Here is a 12719-nt window from a genome sequence, read left to right on the forward strand (position 1 = left end):
CATATGGTAACTCTATGCTTAACATTTTAAGGCACTGTTTTCCAAGGTGACTGCACCATTTTCTTCTTTATTCACTTTTATTGCTGGTAATAAAGCCTATACACCACAAATTAATCAAAATCAAAAACTTCTGCTCCTCAAAAAGCACCATTATTTTAAAAGGACAAACCACATTCTGGAAGAAAATATTTGCAATACACGTATCTGATAAAGGATTTGTATCCAAATATATATAAAGAACACTTACAATTCAATAAGACAAATAACATGGTTTTTAAAAACTTAGCAAAAGATTTGAACACTTTACAAAAGATCTACAAATGGCTAATAAGCACATGAAACATGCTCAACATCATCAATAATCAGTGAAATACAAATAAAACTACAGTGATGGACAATTTTACTTATTAGAATGGCTAGCACTGTAAAGATCAAATGACAGTATCAAATGTTGGCCATTCGTGGAGCAACTGAAAATGAAAGATGAAACAGTTGTTTTGTAACAGTTTGGCAGTTTGTTACAAAGATAAAGCACGGTTATTATATGACCCAGCAACTCCAATCCTAGCTATTTACCCCAGAGAAATGAAAACATTAACCACACAAAGACTTACACAGGAATGTTAGAGGAGTTTTATATTCACAATAGACAAAAAGTAGAAACAGACCAAATATCCATCCAAAGAAGAGATAAAGAAATATGCTTTACTTTTTTTAATTACACTGTCCTTTACAATCTGAAAGTGTCCCTATTTCCCTCTAGACGGTAAGTTTCAGGACAACAGGTTCCGTGACTCTCTTGTTCACTACAGCACTCTTCAGGTCTGGCACGTAGCAAGTGCGCAATACACGTTGAATGGATGAAAGAATGCAAGCTTGCGTACGTTCATGAATTTATGGCCACCATCCCTCGGAACTTTCACCATTCCTTCCACCTAAAAACGCTGGCCAAAACAAGCCTGGTGTGTTTCACTGCCTGCTCTGGAAAGGAGCACCCGCAGGTCCCCGCCACGGAGGCGCGTCTCCATAGGGGCCGGAAAGGGCCGGGGGACCGCTCCAAGGCGGGGTAAAGTGCGCGGCGTCGAGCGCCCACAGGGAGGCAGCAGGGCACAACTGGACCGACGGCGCGGGACCGACAGGCTAACCGGCTGACTGCGCCCGCCCGACGCACGGAGCTGGCCGCGCGACCTCGGAGACCCACAGCGCAGTAGGCACCCCCGGGCCAAAGGCGGCGCGACTGCGGGCGGCGGGGGCGGGACAGAACAGACGAGAATCCCGCGGAGGTGAGGCGGGGGCCGTCCCGCCCCCGAGGGCAGGCCCTGAGCGCCGCTCCGCCCCGGTTCGCTGGGGTGTGGGCTCCTGCTCTGGCTCTTCTGCGATCCCTCTGCAGGCCACCCAGCGGCAAAGCCGGCTCGGGCTGTCAGGGTGAGGGGACGGGGGAGGGGGCGCCGCGAGGGACCCGGGCCCAGGAAGTCGGGCGGGGTCTGGAACGAGCCGGGGCTGCGGGGCCTCCTGACTCAGCCGCACGCTCTGATTTTGGGGTTTCCCTCCCAGGCGGGGAGCGCGTAACTTCCTCTTTTCCGCATGGACCACCTTTCCCAGCTGGCCTGGCCTAGTTTGAGTCCCGGTTGTTCCCAGCCCCTTGCGACCCCGGGTGCCCTTTCCTGGGCTTTTGCTCTGCCCTAGTTCAGAGACATCCGGGCCTGGCTGGGTGCTCCTGGCTGCGTGCCCCTGATTAGGCGACGGGAGGCGGGATTCACGGGTTCTGGATGAAGGACCGAGATAGGGGATGGAGGTTAGAGGCGGGTTGGTGGGGAGTTGCAGATGCTGGGGCCATAATCCGAGAGAAATTGGGAGTTATCAGGAGCTAAGGCCGGTGGGTAAGAGGGGGAACTGGGGGCAGTGGCGAAGCGTGGGGGTGGGATAGAGAGCAGAGTTCTGCAGGGCAGATCATTTCTCTGAGACTTGCCCACATTCCTAGGATGACAGCTAACCCAGAAAGCCTCTTCCTTTCTGGGGGCGACCTGGACTCCAGCCAGTTACAGATGGAGTCGGATGAGGTGGACACTCTGAGAGAGGGAGAGGACCCAGGTACATGGAGAGGACCCTCAAGGAGAGGAGGAGGAGGGGGACCAGACCTTTTGGAGTCTACACTCTTGCACTTTCTTTCCTTCTAGCTGACCGAATGCACCCCTTCCTGGCCATCTATGACCTTCAGCCTCTGAAAATGCACCCCTTGGTGTTTGCTCCTGGGGTTCCTGTCACAGCCCAGGTGGTGGGCACTGAAAGATATACCAGTGGATCCAAGGTACCTGGGCTGGCACCAATGGGCAGGAGTTAAGAGAGGACTGGCTAGAGTTGGGGGCTGTGACCCAACCAGGGAACATCCATTCAGTTCCTCAAACCCCCAGGTGGGAACCTGCACTCTGTATTCTGTTCGCTTGACTCATGGTGACTTTACCTGGACGACCAAGAAGAAGTTTCGTCATTTCCAGGAGCTACACCGGGACCTTCTGAGACACAAAGTCTTGATGAGTCTGCTCCCTCTGGCTCGGTGAGGGAGAATCAAACTGCTTCCTGTGAAGGGCAGGTTCAGCTCACCTTGTGGCAGCATGAGTTGTTACTGCCCCAGTCCCCGTGAGGCCTTTCTGCCTGTCTCACCCCCAGCCCCAGCCTTTCCTCTCCAAAGTACTTTCCTCCCACAACTCAGGCCACTGGGCTCCCTCCTCTGATCCTGGTTACCAGGAAACCTCCCCTGCTTAGTTCCCTCTGTCCATGGTTCTGTGCCAGTATCCTAGCCAGGTTGGATGCCCAAAATGCCCTTGGTAGTCTCCCCCATTTCTTGTCTCTGTTCTTAGTATAGGGGGCCTTCCTTCTGCCAGCCTCCAGGTCTCCTCCCTTTCTCCAAGGCTCCATCTCCAGTGCTTCAGGAATCTAGGCCGTGAGCTGCCCAGCTCTTCCTTGACCCTCACCCCATCCTTTCCACAGCTTTGCTGTTCCCTATTCTCCGACCCCAGAGGAAGCCGACAGAGAGATGCCCCCTCTACCCCGAGCGGGTCCTGAAGGCTCCACCAGACACGCATCCAGCAAACAGGTGCGACCCGGCACCTTTGGGAAGGCATTGGTGTGCAAATGGTTCTGGTCCTATCTGTCTCTGTCTCCCATTTCTACTCCAGAAATACTTGGAGAATTACCTCAACCGCCTCCTGACCATGTCTTTCTATCGCAACTACCATGCCATGGTAAGATTCAAGGCTGGATGCCCGGGTCTTCTTAGGTGGAGCAGGATAATCAGACCCCCAAGGAGCAGAGGACTGGGGTCAATAGGGTCCGAGGGGCTGAAAGCCAGAGTCTGTCCTCTGAGCCTTTGGTTTCTTCTGCAGACAGAGTTTCTGGAAGTCAGTCAGCTGTCCTTTATCCCAGAACTTGGATCCAAAGGACTGTAAGTGTCTGACACTCCTCACCTAGCTATCTGTAAACTTCTGAATCTCTCCCTGCTGGAGAATGGGGAGTACAGTGAAGAGTAGGCTAGGGGGTCTGGATTCCCCATCCAGCATCTGTTCTTGATTTTTCCCACAGGGAAGGGGTGATCCGGAAGCGCTCTGGTGGCCACCGTGTTCCTGGCCTCACCTGCTGTGGCCGAGACCAAGTTTGCTATCGCTGGTCCAAGAGGTGGGGCCTGGAGTCTGGCAACTGGGCTTTGAGTGGGGGTGGAAGGAGATCCCAAGGGCAAGGAGAACAGATGGAGACCTTCTGCTCCAGGTGGCTGGTGGTGAAGGACTCCTTCCTGCTGTACATGTGCCTCGAGACCGGTGCCATCTCCTTTGTTCAGCTCTTTGACCCTGGCTTTGAGGTGCAGGTGGGGAAAAGGAGCACAGAGACTCGGTATGGTGTCCGGATCGACACCTCCCACAGGTAAGACCTCCCTTGTGTGGACAGACACCTGGTGAGTAAATTGCCAGCCTCAGGCCCTGAGGGGAGTTTCGTAGAAGAGCCCATGAAAAGAGGGAAGGCATTTCCATGATTTGGCCATTATTTAGAATGGGCCATGATTTGGAACCAGGGAGCTGTTTTTTCCAGATGCTTGGGAGTGCTCCTAGAGTCCCGGCCCAGAGAAAGGGGGCTGAGCAGATGCATGGGGGAGGGGCCCTTGATGGAAAAGAAATGCACTCCATTCATTCATTTATTCATTTAACAAATCTGAATGCCTACCACAACACTAGGTAAGAAGAACCTGGCTGTGAAAAAGGCAGATACATACCTTGTCCCTACAGAGTCGTGATGTAAGGACTAAGGGAGGAAGTGGGAAGGAGGTGATAGCTAAAGTGGGGAGGTTTCTGGGCCAGGCCAGAGGTACCATATGTGAGGCCTGTGGTCCATTTCATCATGCTGTCTAGGTCGCTGATTCTCAAGTGCAGCAGCTACCGGCAGGCGAGGTGGTGGGGCCAGGAAATCACTGAGCTGGCCCAGGGCCCAGGCAGAGATTTCCTGCAGCTGCACCGGCATGACAGCTATGCTCCGCCCCGGCCTGGGACTTTGGCACGGTGGTAAGACACTGGCGTCCCTTCTGAGCTTGTCTGTGGCCTTCTCCACCCCCTTAGTCCTCTTTTATCTCCTTTGACCTCAATAACCTTCCCCTTTGATTTCTCAAATCTCCCTGATCCCTTGACCTCTTTCACCACACTGTTCTCTGATTCTTCTCTGATGTTTCTCATCCTCAAGCTTGATAATCTACTCTGATTCCTGAACAATCTGACCTCCTGTGATCTTTTGAACCCCCTTTTACCACACTGACCAGACTTTGTGTCCTCTATGATCTCCTCAAATCTCTCTAATTTGTTTCATTTAATAAGCATTTTCTAAGCATGACTCAATGCCATATCCAGTGGCAGGAGTAAGACACAGTCCAGTAAATAATTCAGTCACGAAACAATGGGAACACACCATGCTGGTGGTAGATACAGGTACAAGCACAGAGGAGCGGCATCTGCTGCACTGTGGGAACGTCAGGACTGGGCCTCCAGAAGGCAAGATAAAGAAAATGGAAAGGGGCAGTCCATGCAGAGAAGCTAGAAATAGCCTGGTGTGTCTGGGAACCACAGGTCTGACTGTTGTTGCAGAGTGAGGAGTGGCCAGAGAAGAGTCTGGGAATCGGTAGCCCCCAATCTGTCCCCTCATACGGAGCCAAGGAGGTTGACCTTTATGACAGACAGAGGGGAGTCATGGAAGGTGATGTTGAGATGTTTTTAACATAAGAATAATAATAGCTAATAGGTACTTAAGTAGCCCTTACTATGTGCCAGGAACTATTCTTAGTGCTTTATATGTATTAACTTATTGAATTGTCCCAACAACCCTATAAGGCAGGTATAGTTATCCCCATTTTATAGGTGAGGAAACGGAGGCAAGGAGAAGTTAAGTCACTTTCCCGGGTCCCATACCTTGTAAACAGTGGAACCAGGATTCAAACCGAGGCAGTTTGGGTTAAGACCCTGCTCTTAACTATCATCCTAGAATGTTATTAAAAAGTCAAACAACATGGAAACAAAGTCCCACTGATTGCACAACCCTTTATTCCCTCTATCCCCAGCCTGTACTTCTTCCCTGTAGTCCCTCCCAACAATCCGTTTTCTCACCTCAGAAGTAACCCTGGCAACAGTTGGAAATTTGTCCTCCCAGATTTTTTCCAACCTATATGTTACTTTTTGTTTTAACGTAAATGAGGTCCTGTACTCTCTTCTGTGGCATACTTTTTCACTTAATACATGTATCAGAGATTAGGCATTTAAATTATTTCCCAGTTTTTACTACTCCCCCCCTGCCATTTTTCACTCTTGTTTTTTTGAAAAATTTATTTATTTATTTTCAGAGAGAGGAGAAGGGAAAAAGAAAGAGAGGGAGGAAAACATCAATGTGCAAGAGAAACATTAATTGGCTGCCTCTCACATGCCCCCAACCAGGGCCCTGGCCCACAACCCAAGCATGTGCCCTGACTGGGAATCAAACCGTCAATCTTTCAGATCGCAGGTTGGCACTCAACCCACTGAGCCACACCAGCCAGGCCCCATTTTTCATTCTTATAAACAATGCTGCAATGAACATAATCCTTGCCTAAGCATTTAATAGGATATACTCCTAGGAGTGGAATTACTATGTATATTTAATGGTATTAAAGGGTATGTACATTTAATAGTCTGATTGATACTGCCAAATTGTCATCTGAGGGGGTTATAAACAATGTACCCATAGTCTATGAGAATACCCACTTCCTAATATGCTAACATTGAATGTTACCAACGATTTTAATTTTGCCAATCTAGTGAATTAAAGTTATTTAATTTTACATCAGTTTTCTTGTTTATTAGTGAAATTAAACATCTTTCCTTATGATTGACCATTTTAATTTCTTCTGTGAACTGTCAGTTCTTACTCTCTGTTCACTTTTTGGTTGGTTTATATGTGTTGGAAGTCTTTATATGTGATATATTAATCTTCCCAGTCTTTAGTCATTTTCTTTGGTTTGTTGTCTTTTCTAATTTTTATTTTTTTTAGCTCATATTGCAAATTTACCCCACTTTGATACATTTTATACCACCTGACTTCTCTGATCACCCTTGAACTTTGACCCTGCTGTCACCTCTGACCCATGACTATCCTCTGGTCTTCACTCTCTAGAGCTTTCTGGCTTCTGACTTCCCTGACCTCCTTGGCTTGGCCTCCCCCCAGGTTTGTGAATGGGGCAGGTTACTTCGCTGCTGTGGCAGATGCCATCCTGCAAGCTCAAGAGGAGATTTTCATCACAGACTGGTGGTAAGTGGGGGGAAAGCTCAAGCAAGAAGGGGTAGGAAGGGCCTGTGGCACATCAACTTATGGGTCACAGGAGGGAGTCAAGAGGGAAGAGTGGCTGGTTGTCTGGGGCTTAGCTTATCCTCCTCACCCCCTGCAAATCCCAGGTTGAGTCCTGAGATTTACCTGAAGCGTCCAGCCTATTCAGATGACTGGAGATTGGACATTATGCTCAAAAAGAAGGCGGTGAGGAGAGTGGTCAGGCTGGAAGGGAGGTGTGGTGGAGGTTGCCTGTGGGTGGAGGTTGGTTAGAAGGGACCAAATTATGGAGGAACATAGGAATCTGAGGCTTCAGGGGGAGGAAACGTGCCCATCCCACCTCAGTGTCCAGCAAAGCATCACCTCCTCCTCTTCCCTAAGGAGAACTGACACCTCCCTCTTTATGCTCCTCTTCTACCTGGTATGGACTTCCCTCCCGGTACCCATTGCACTTTATAGTGTTATCTGGGGGTGTAATGTCTATTTCTCACTGGATTGGTTAATATCACTAGCTCCAGGACCAGGCACAATGCCTGCCATGTTGGAGGCATTCACAGATGTTGATGGACAGGAGGAAAGATAAGTGGATGATGGAGAGCAGATAGTTGAAAGGATGGATAAATGATGGAGAGGGAGATATGTGGAAGGATATGAGTTTGGAAAGGTGGATCAATAGGAAGGTGGGTGGGTAGTTGGATGAATGATAGGCAGTAGGTAAGGAGATGAGTAAATGGGAAGATGGATGGATGGATAATGGCAGGTAGGTGGGTAGATATGTAGATGTATGAGTGAGAGAGAGGATTGCTCACCCATTGCTAGGTGACAAAACACAATGCAGGGTGTAAGTGGCAGAGCATTGAGTCTCCAGGCTGGGTGGAGGGATATCCAGGAATCCTGAGCAAGGGGAAGGGTTTGGCAAGGTGGAAAGGGGCCATTCTGAGAGAGGCATTAGGATCTGATACCCTGCACACCACCAGGAAGAGGGTGTCCGTGTGTCCATACTGCTGTTTAAGGAAGTGGAGTTGGCCTTGAGCATCAACAGTGGCTATAGCAAGAGGGCACTGATGCTGCTGCACCCCAATATTAAGGTAACTCATGCCTCAGAGACCCCTCCTACACTGCAGCCCTCCTCACCACACTTCCCAGTCCTCTACACCCTCCCTTTCCTTAAACATCTTATCCTTCTAGCTTTCCATCTTCCTACCAACATCGCCTCTCATCTCTCTCTCACCAAAGCCCACCCTCATGAGCTTTTTCATGCCTGTTCCAGGTGATGCGCCACCCAGACCATGTGACACTGTGGGCCCATCATGAGAAGCTCCTGGTGGTGGACCAAGTAGTGGCCTTTATGGGAGGGCTGGATCTTGCCTATGGCCGTTGGGATGACATGCACTACCGACTGACTGACCTTGGAGACTCCGCTGAATCAGCTGCCCCAGAGGTAACCCCCCAAGGCCTTGCTGAACTCCCCCAAACTCAGCTAACTGAATTCATAGCCCTTTCCAGCTCTCCCTTTCCTTTCTAGTCATTCCAAGCGCTGCCCACATTAAGTGTTCCTTGGCCCTCCTGGAACCACTTTGAAGATATAATGACCCAGTCCCTTTCCCATTTCCACTAACCACGCTCCCCTCACACACCCATTTCTCTAGGACGTGCAGCTGCAGGGGAGGGCTGGGAAATCAGACTTCATTTTTACTTTCTGTGTCTCTGTCTCTCTGTCTCACGCCCCTTCAGTGTTCCTATCTTCTCTTTGGCTCTGGCTCTGTATGGCCCCCATGACCTCCCCTTGCCCACGGCTTGGGTGTGTTCCCCTCACAGCCTCCCACCCCGTGCTCAGACTCTCCAGCCATCCCAGACCACCCTCACAGCCAGTTCTTCTGGCTGGGCAAGGACTACAGCAATCTTAACACTAAGGACTGGGTGCAGCTGGACCGGCCTTTTGAGGGTGAGGATCCCCAAGGGCTGGGAGCAGGGGACAAAAGTCAGAGCTGGGACTGAGAAAGGGACAAGCTGGGTCAAGGATAATGCAGCCTTCCCTCTGGTCAGCTCCTCCTCCCTGCCTCATGTGTCCTCAAGAGACCATCCCTGACCTCTCTTCTGACTCTTCTGGGACCCCCAGATTTCATCGACAGAAAGACCACACCACGCATGCCATGGCGGGATGTTGGGGTGGTTGTCCATGGCCCACCTGCCCGGGACCTGGCCCGACACTTCATCCAGCGCTGGAACTTCACCAAGGTGCTCACTCCTTCCTGCTAGTGCTCGAGGTTGGGAGGCCACCAGGGGCAGCTTGCCACCTCCCACTGACTCTACTGGTCCTCCACCTCAGACTACCAAGGCCAAGTACAAGACACCCATGTACCCTTACCTACTGCCCAAATCCACCAGCACTGCAGACCAGCTCCCCTTCACACTTCCAGGGGGGCAGTGCACCACTGTGCAGGTGAGACCCCAACTTCAGCCCGCCCCCAGTCCTCCCTCCCTTTAGTCCACTCTCCCTGACCTTAGAGCCCTCCAGACTCCTGCCCTCCTGGGGTCAGGAGCCACATCACATTTACTATTCCCCCAGGTCTTGCGGTCAGTGGACCGCTGGTCAGCAGGGACTTCGGAGAACTCCATCCTCAATGCCTACCTGCACACCATCAGGGAGAGCCAGCACTTCCTCTACATTGAGGTCTGACTAGGGGGAGGAGGGAAGAAAATGGAGATGTCGCAGGAGAGAGACTTAGGATGTCAGTGGGATCACTGTTGTGGGCTGGTGTGGCTGGGCCTGGAGGGAAGCAGAAGCCTGAGATGGGGACCTGGACTGGGGATGAGGATGGCAGCTGAGAGCTGAGGGCAGGGGCAGGGCCTGGTGCTGATGCCTCCCTTTGGTCCCTGCCCCAGAATCAGTTCTTCATTAGCTGCTCAGATGGACGAACAGTTCTGAACAAGGTGGGCGATGAGATTGTGGACAGAATCCTGAAGGCCCACAAGTAAGGTGGACTGGCAGGAGGCGGGAGATTGTGGGTGTGGTTTAAGCCCACCGGGGGGTGGGACTTTGGAGAGAAATCACACCTCTGACTCTACCCCTTCCCCAGACAGGGGCAGTGCTTCCGAGTCTACGTGCTTCTGCCCCTGCTCCCAGGTTTTGAGGGTGACATCTCGACAGGGGGTGGTAACTCCATCCAAGCCATTCTGCACTTCACCTACAGGTGACCTATGGGGTCTCCATGCCCCATTCACCCATGCCTCCCTCCTGGTTCTGTCCCAACCCCTTCCTGCTAGACTTTTGAGGTCTGCCTCTCTCCTGACATTCCCCGTCTCCTCCTCCAGCCTTCGCTTCTCTCACCCATTCTTTTCCCTCAGGACCCTGTGTCGCGGGGAACATTCAATCCTACATCGCCTCAAAGCGGCCAGTGAGTTCTGGGGTCTGGGGGCTCAAGCCCTGGACCCCTGGGGAAGGGGAGATCAGGGACCTGGAGACCCAGGTGAAGGGAAGGAGTCTATCATACCTGTGTGCTTCTGTGTCTACTGTCCTGAGACCACAGGTGGTCTGTCCCTGGAGGGAGAAGTATATAGACCAGGCTGTAAAGGGCTTCTGAAGTGAGGAGGTGGGTGGAACAGGGCTCCCTCTGCACTGCGGGGCACCTCTCACCTCACTCCCCTCCCCATCTCTTTTACTTACAGTGGGTACAGCGTGGCGGGACTATATGTCTATCTGTGGGCTCCGCACACACGGAGAGCTGGGTGAGCACCCAGTCTCAGAGCTCATCTATATCCACAGCAAGATGCTCATTGCAGATGACCGGACAGTCATCATCGGTCAGTGCTGGATCTGGGTCCCTGGTAGCAAGAGCAGGGTGGGAGAGGTGGAGCAGGGCCCAATCAGGGGCAATGGGATGAGGGGAGGTGACTGCTACTGTGGCCCAGTTGGGGATGGAGGCCAAAGAAGGTGTGTTGCTCACAGTCCTGTGCTCTGGTAGAAGTGATGGGGTGGAGGGGTCCCCTGGGCTCAGGCAGACACAACGTGTTCTGTACCAACCCCAGGCTCTGCGAACATCAATGACCGGAGCCTTCTGGGAAAGCGGGACAGTGAGCTGGCCGTGCTGATTGAGGACACAGAGATGGAGCCATCCCTCATGGATGGCATGGAATATCAGGCGGGCAGGTTTGCCTTGAGTTTGAGGAAGCACTGCTTCAGGTAGAGGCCCGGTTGGGTGCTAGATGGTGTGGCAGGAGATATAGGTGGGGGGTGGGGGAGTCTGCCTTTTGAGTAGGTGGGAGAATTGTTTACACATAGTGCCGGATTTCTCAATAGGCAGACTACTCAAGTTTGAGGTGCCAGCAAAGTAGAGACACCAAAAAAATGAGAAAAATACTTTTAAAATAATTTGATATATTTTAAAGCATCAAAGTAGTCACCAAAGTAGAGACAAATGAAGGCTCTGTTGGACTCGTTGACACTATTTTGTTGTTTAGCACTGCATCCATTCTGAATGACCTGGGTAGGCACAGCATAGCTTCCCTGGTATTCAGGCTCTCTAAGGATCTTAACTGGCACTGCTTGGACCCCTTTCTCCTGTAGCGTGGTTCTCGGAGCAGATGCCCGGCCAGATCTGGATCTCCGAGACCCTGTCTGTGATGACTTCTTTCAGTTGTGGCACGATATAGCTGAGAGCAATGCTAATATCTATGAGCAGGTGGGCATTGAGGGGAGTGGGCCAGAGGGCACTTCATAGATTATCCTGTTCAGGGTGGGATGGAGAGAAGCCACACTGCACCACCATCCTCAGAAGGGGCATGGGAGTCTAGGGTCATATCATAGGATTCAGTGGCTCAGGGTTGGTGTGTGGGGAGATGATGTAAGTATGGGGGCGTTCAGCTCAGCTGGGCTTGGGCTCTTGGCAAGGTCTCCCCAAACCTTATTGGCTTCCATGCTTCCTCCTCCCTAGATCTTCCGCTGCCTGCCATCCAATGCCATACGTTCTCTGCGGGCACTCCGGGAATATGTGACCGTGGAGCCCCTAGCCATGGTCAGCCCTCCCTTGGCTCGGTCTGAGCTCACCCAGGTTCAGGGCCATCTGGTCCACTTTCCCCTCAAGTTCCTGGAGGATGAGTCTTTGTTGCCCCCGCTGGGTAGCAAGGAGGGCATGATACCCCTAGAAGTATGGACATAGCTGCACCTCCAGCCAGAAGAGGTCACCAGCTGCTGGGCTCCAAGTCTGGCTCCCTGCCCCCTGACCTTGAGGACTGAGGGCAGCGCCCTTTGAGACCTGTGGGAGGCAGCATCTCTGAAGGGAATGAGAGAAGTGACAGAGGACCCTTTCTTGAGAAGCAGCCAAAGAGGACTCTCCCACCCCTGGGCTGGTGAGACAGGAGGGGGTCCCAGAGGAGTTCATCCTCCCTGCTGCCCAATTTAAACCACTGCTACAGAGGAAAAGCAAAATTCCTGCCAGAAAGCCTGGGGCAAGACTTCCCATCCTTCCCTTCCTCTGCCCCAGGGCCTCTCCCAGCCCATTGCTGCAAGATGGAGGGAAGGATGAAGCCACCACTCCTGGCTTCAGCCCCCACAGTGAGGAGGGGTAGAGTGCACACACTGACTCCCTCCACCAACCTGCTGACAGACACTAACTTTCTATCAGTTTAATAAGCGTTTCATAAATAAAACAGTAGAAAACATCCATGCCTCTTCCTTAGTCAGACTGAGTACTTGTCTCACCCACCCCCACCCCCCTGCCTACACATAGCACCAGGCTTCTTCACCTTCTTGCCACCCCACTCCTTTCTCCCTGTTGTCTCCATCTCCATTGTACTTGTCTGTGGCTTTAGGAGCTCAATCACCTAGCTGCTGGGAGGAGAAGTTCACACAGTACTGCCTGGGTAGAAGGAAACCAGGACACCTGGAGAACAGG

At 51.8% G+C, this 12719-nt stretch overlaps 1 protein-coding gene across 3 annotated transcripts; it reads left to right on the forward strand.

The window, feature by feature from the left end:
• The first annotated feature begins 1218 nt into the window (after positions 1 to 1218).
• Positions 1219 to 12486, forward strand: PLD2 (phospholipase D2). 3 transcript variants are annotated; one of them, XM_036033176.1, is made up of 25 exons: positions 1219 to 1283; positions 1982 to 2091; positions 2178 to 2308; positions 2412 to 2554; positions 2989 to 3094; positions 3177 to 3242; positions 3384 to 3442; positions 3580 to 3672; positions 3763 to 3915; positions 4398 to 4547; positions 6727 to 6810; positions 6954 to 7032; positions 7803 to 7913; positions 8096 to 8266; positions 8644 to 8770; positions 8945 to 9063; positions 9155 to 9268; positions 9395 to 9499; positions 9712 to 9800; positions 9906 to 10019; positions 10174 to 10223; positions 10495 to 10629; positions 10855 to 11008; positions 11393 to 11507; positions 11760 to 12486. In XM_036033176.1, the coding sequence occupies exons 2-25, from the start codon at positions 1983 to 1985 to the stop codon at positions 11982 to 11984; spliced, it is 2802 nt and encodes a 933-aa protein (XP_035889069.1). In that variant the 5' UTR covers positions 1219 to 1283; position 1982; the 3' UTR covers positions 11985 to 12486. The 3 variants fall into 3 exon arrangements, with proteins under 3 accessions (XP_035889069.1, XP_028390168.1, XP_035889070.1); XM_028534367.2 differs by lacking the exon at positions 1219 to 1283 and adding an exon at positions 1298 to 1425; XM_036033177.1 differs by lacking the exons at positions 1219 to 1283; positions 1982 to 2091 and having other exon boundaries at positions 2186 to 2308; positions 2396 to 2554.
• The last annotated feature ends 233 nt before the right edge of the window (positions 12487 to 12719 follow it).

Source organism: Phyllostomus discolor, chromosome 8, assembly GCF_004126475.2.
Source record: "Phyllostomus discolor isolate MPI-MPIP mPhyDis1 chromosome 8, mPhyDis1.pri.v3, whole genome shotgun sequence".
NCBI lineage: Eukaryota > Metazoa > Chordata > Mammalia > Chiroptera > Phyllostomidae > Phyllostomus > Phyllostomus discolor.

Coding starts and splice junctions, on each gene's coding strand:
- PLD2 (XM_036033176.1), top strand. CDS start 1,983: ATGACAGCTAACCCAGAAAGCCTCTTCCTTTCTGGGGGCGACCTGGAC. Junction 2,555..2,988: donor AGTCTGCTCCCTCTGGCTCG/GTGAGGGAGAAT, acceptor TCCTTTCCACAG/CTTTGCTGTTCCCTATTCTC. Junction 3,095..3,176: donor GACACGCATCCAGCAAACAG/GTGCGACCCGGC, acceptor TTTCTACTCCAG/AAATACTTGGAGAATTACCT.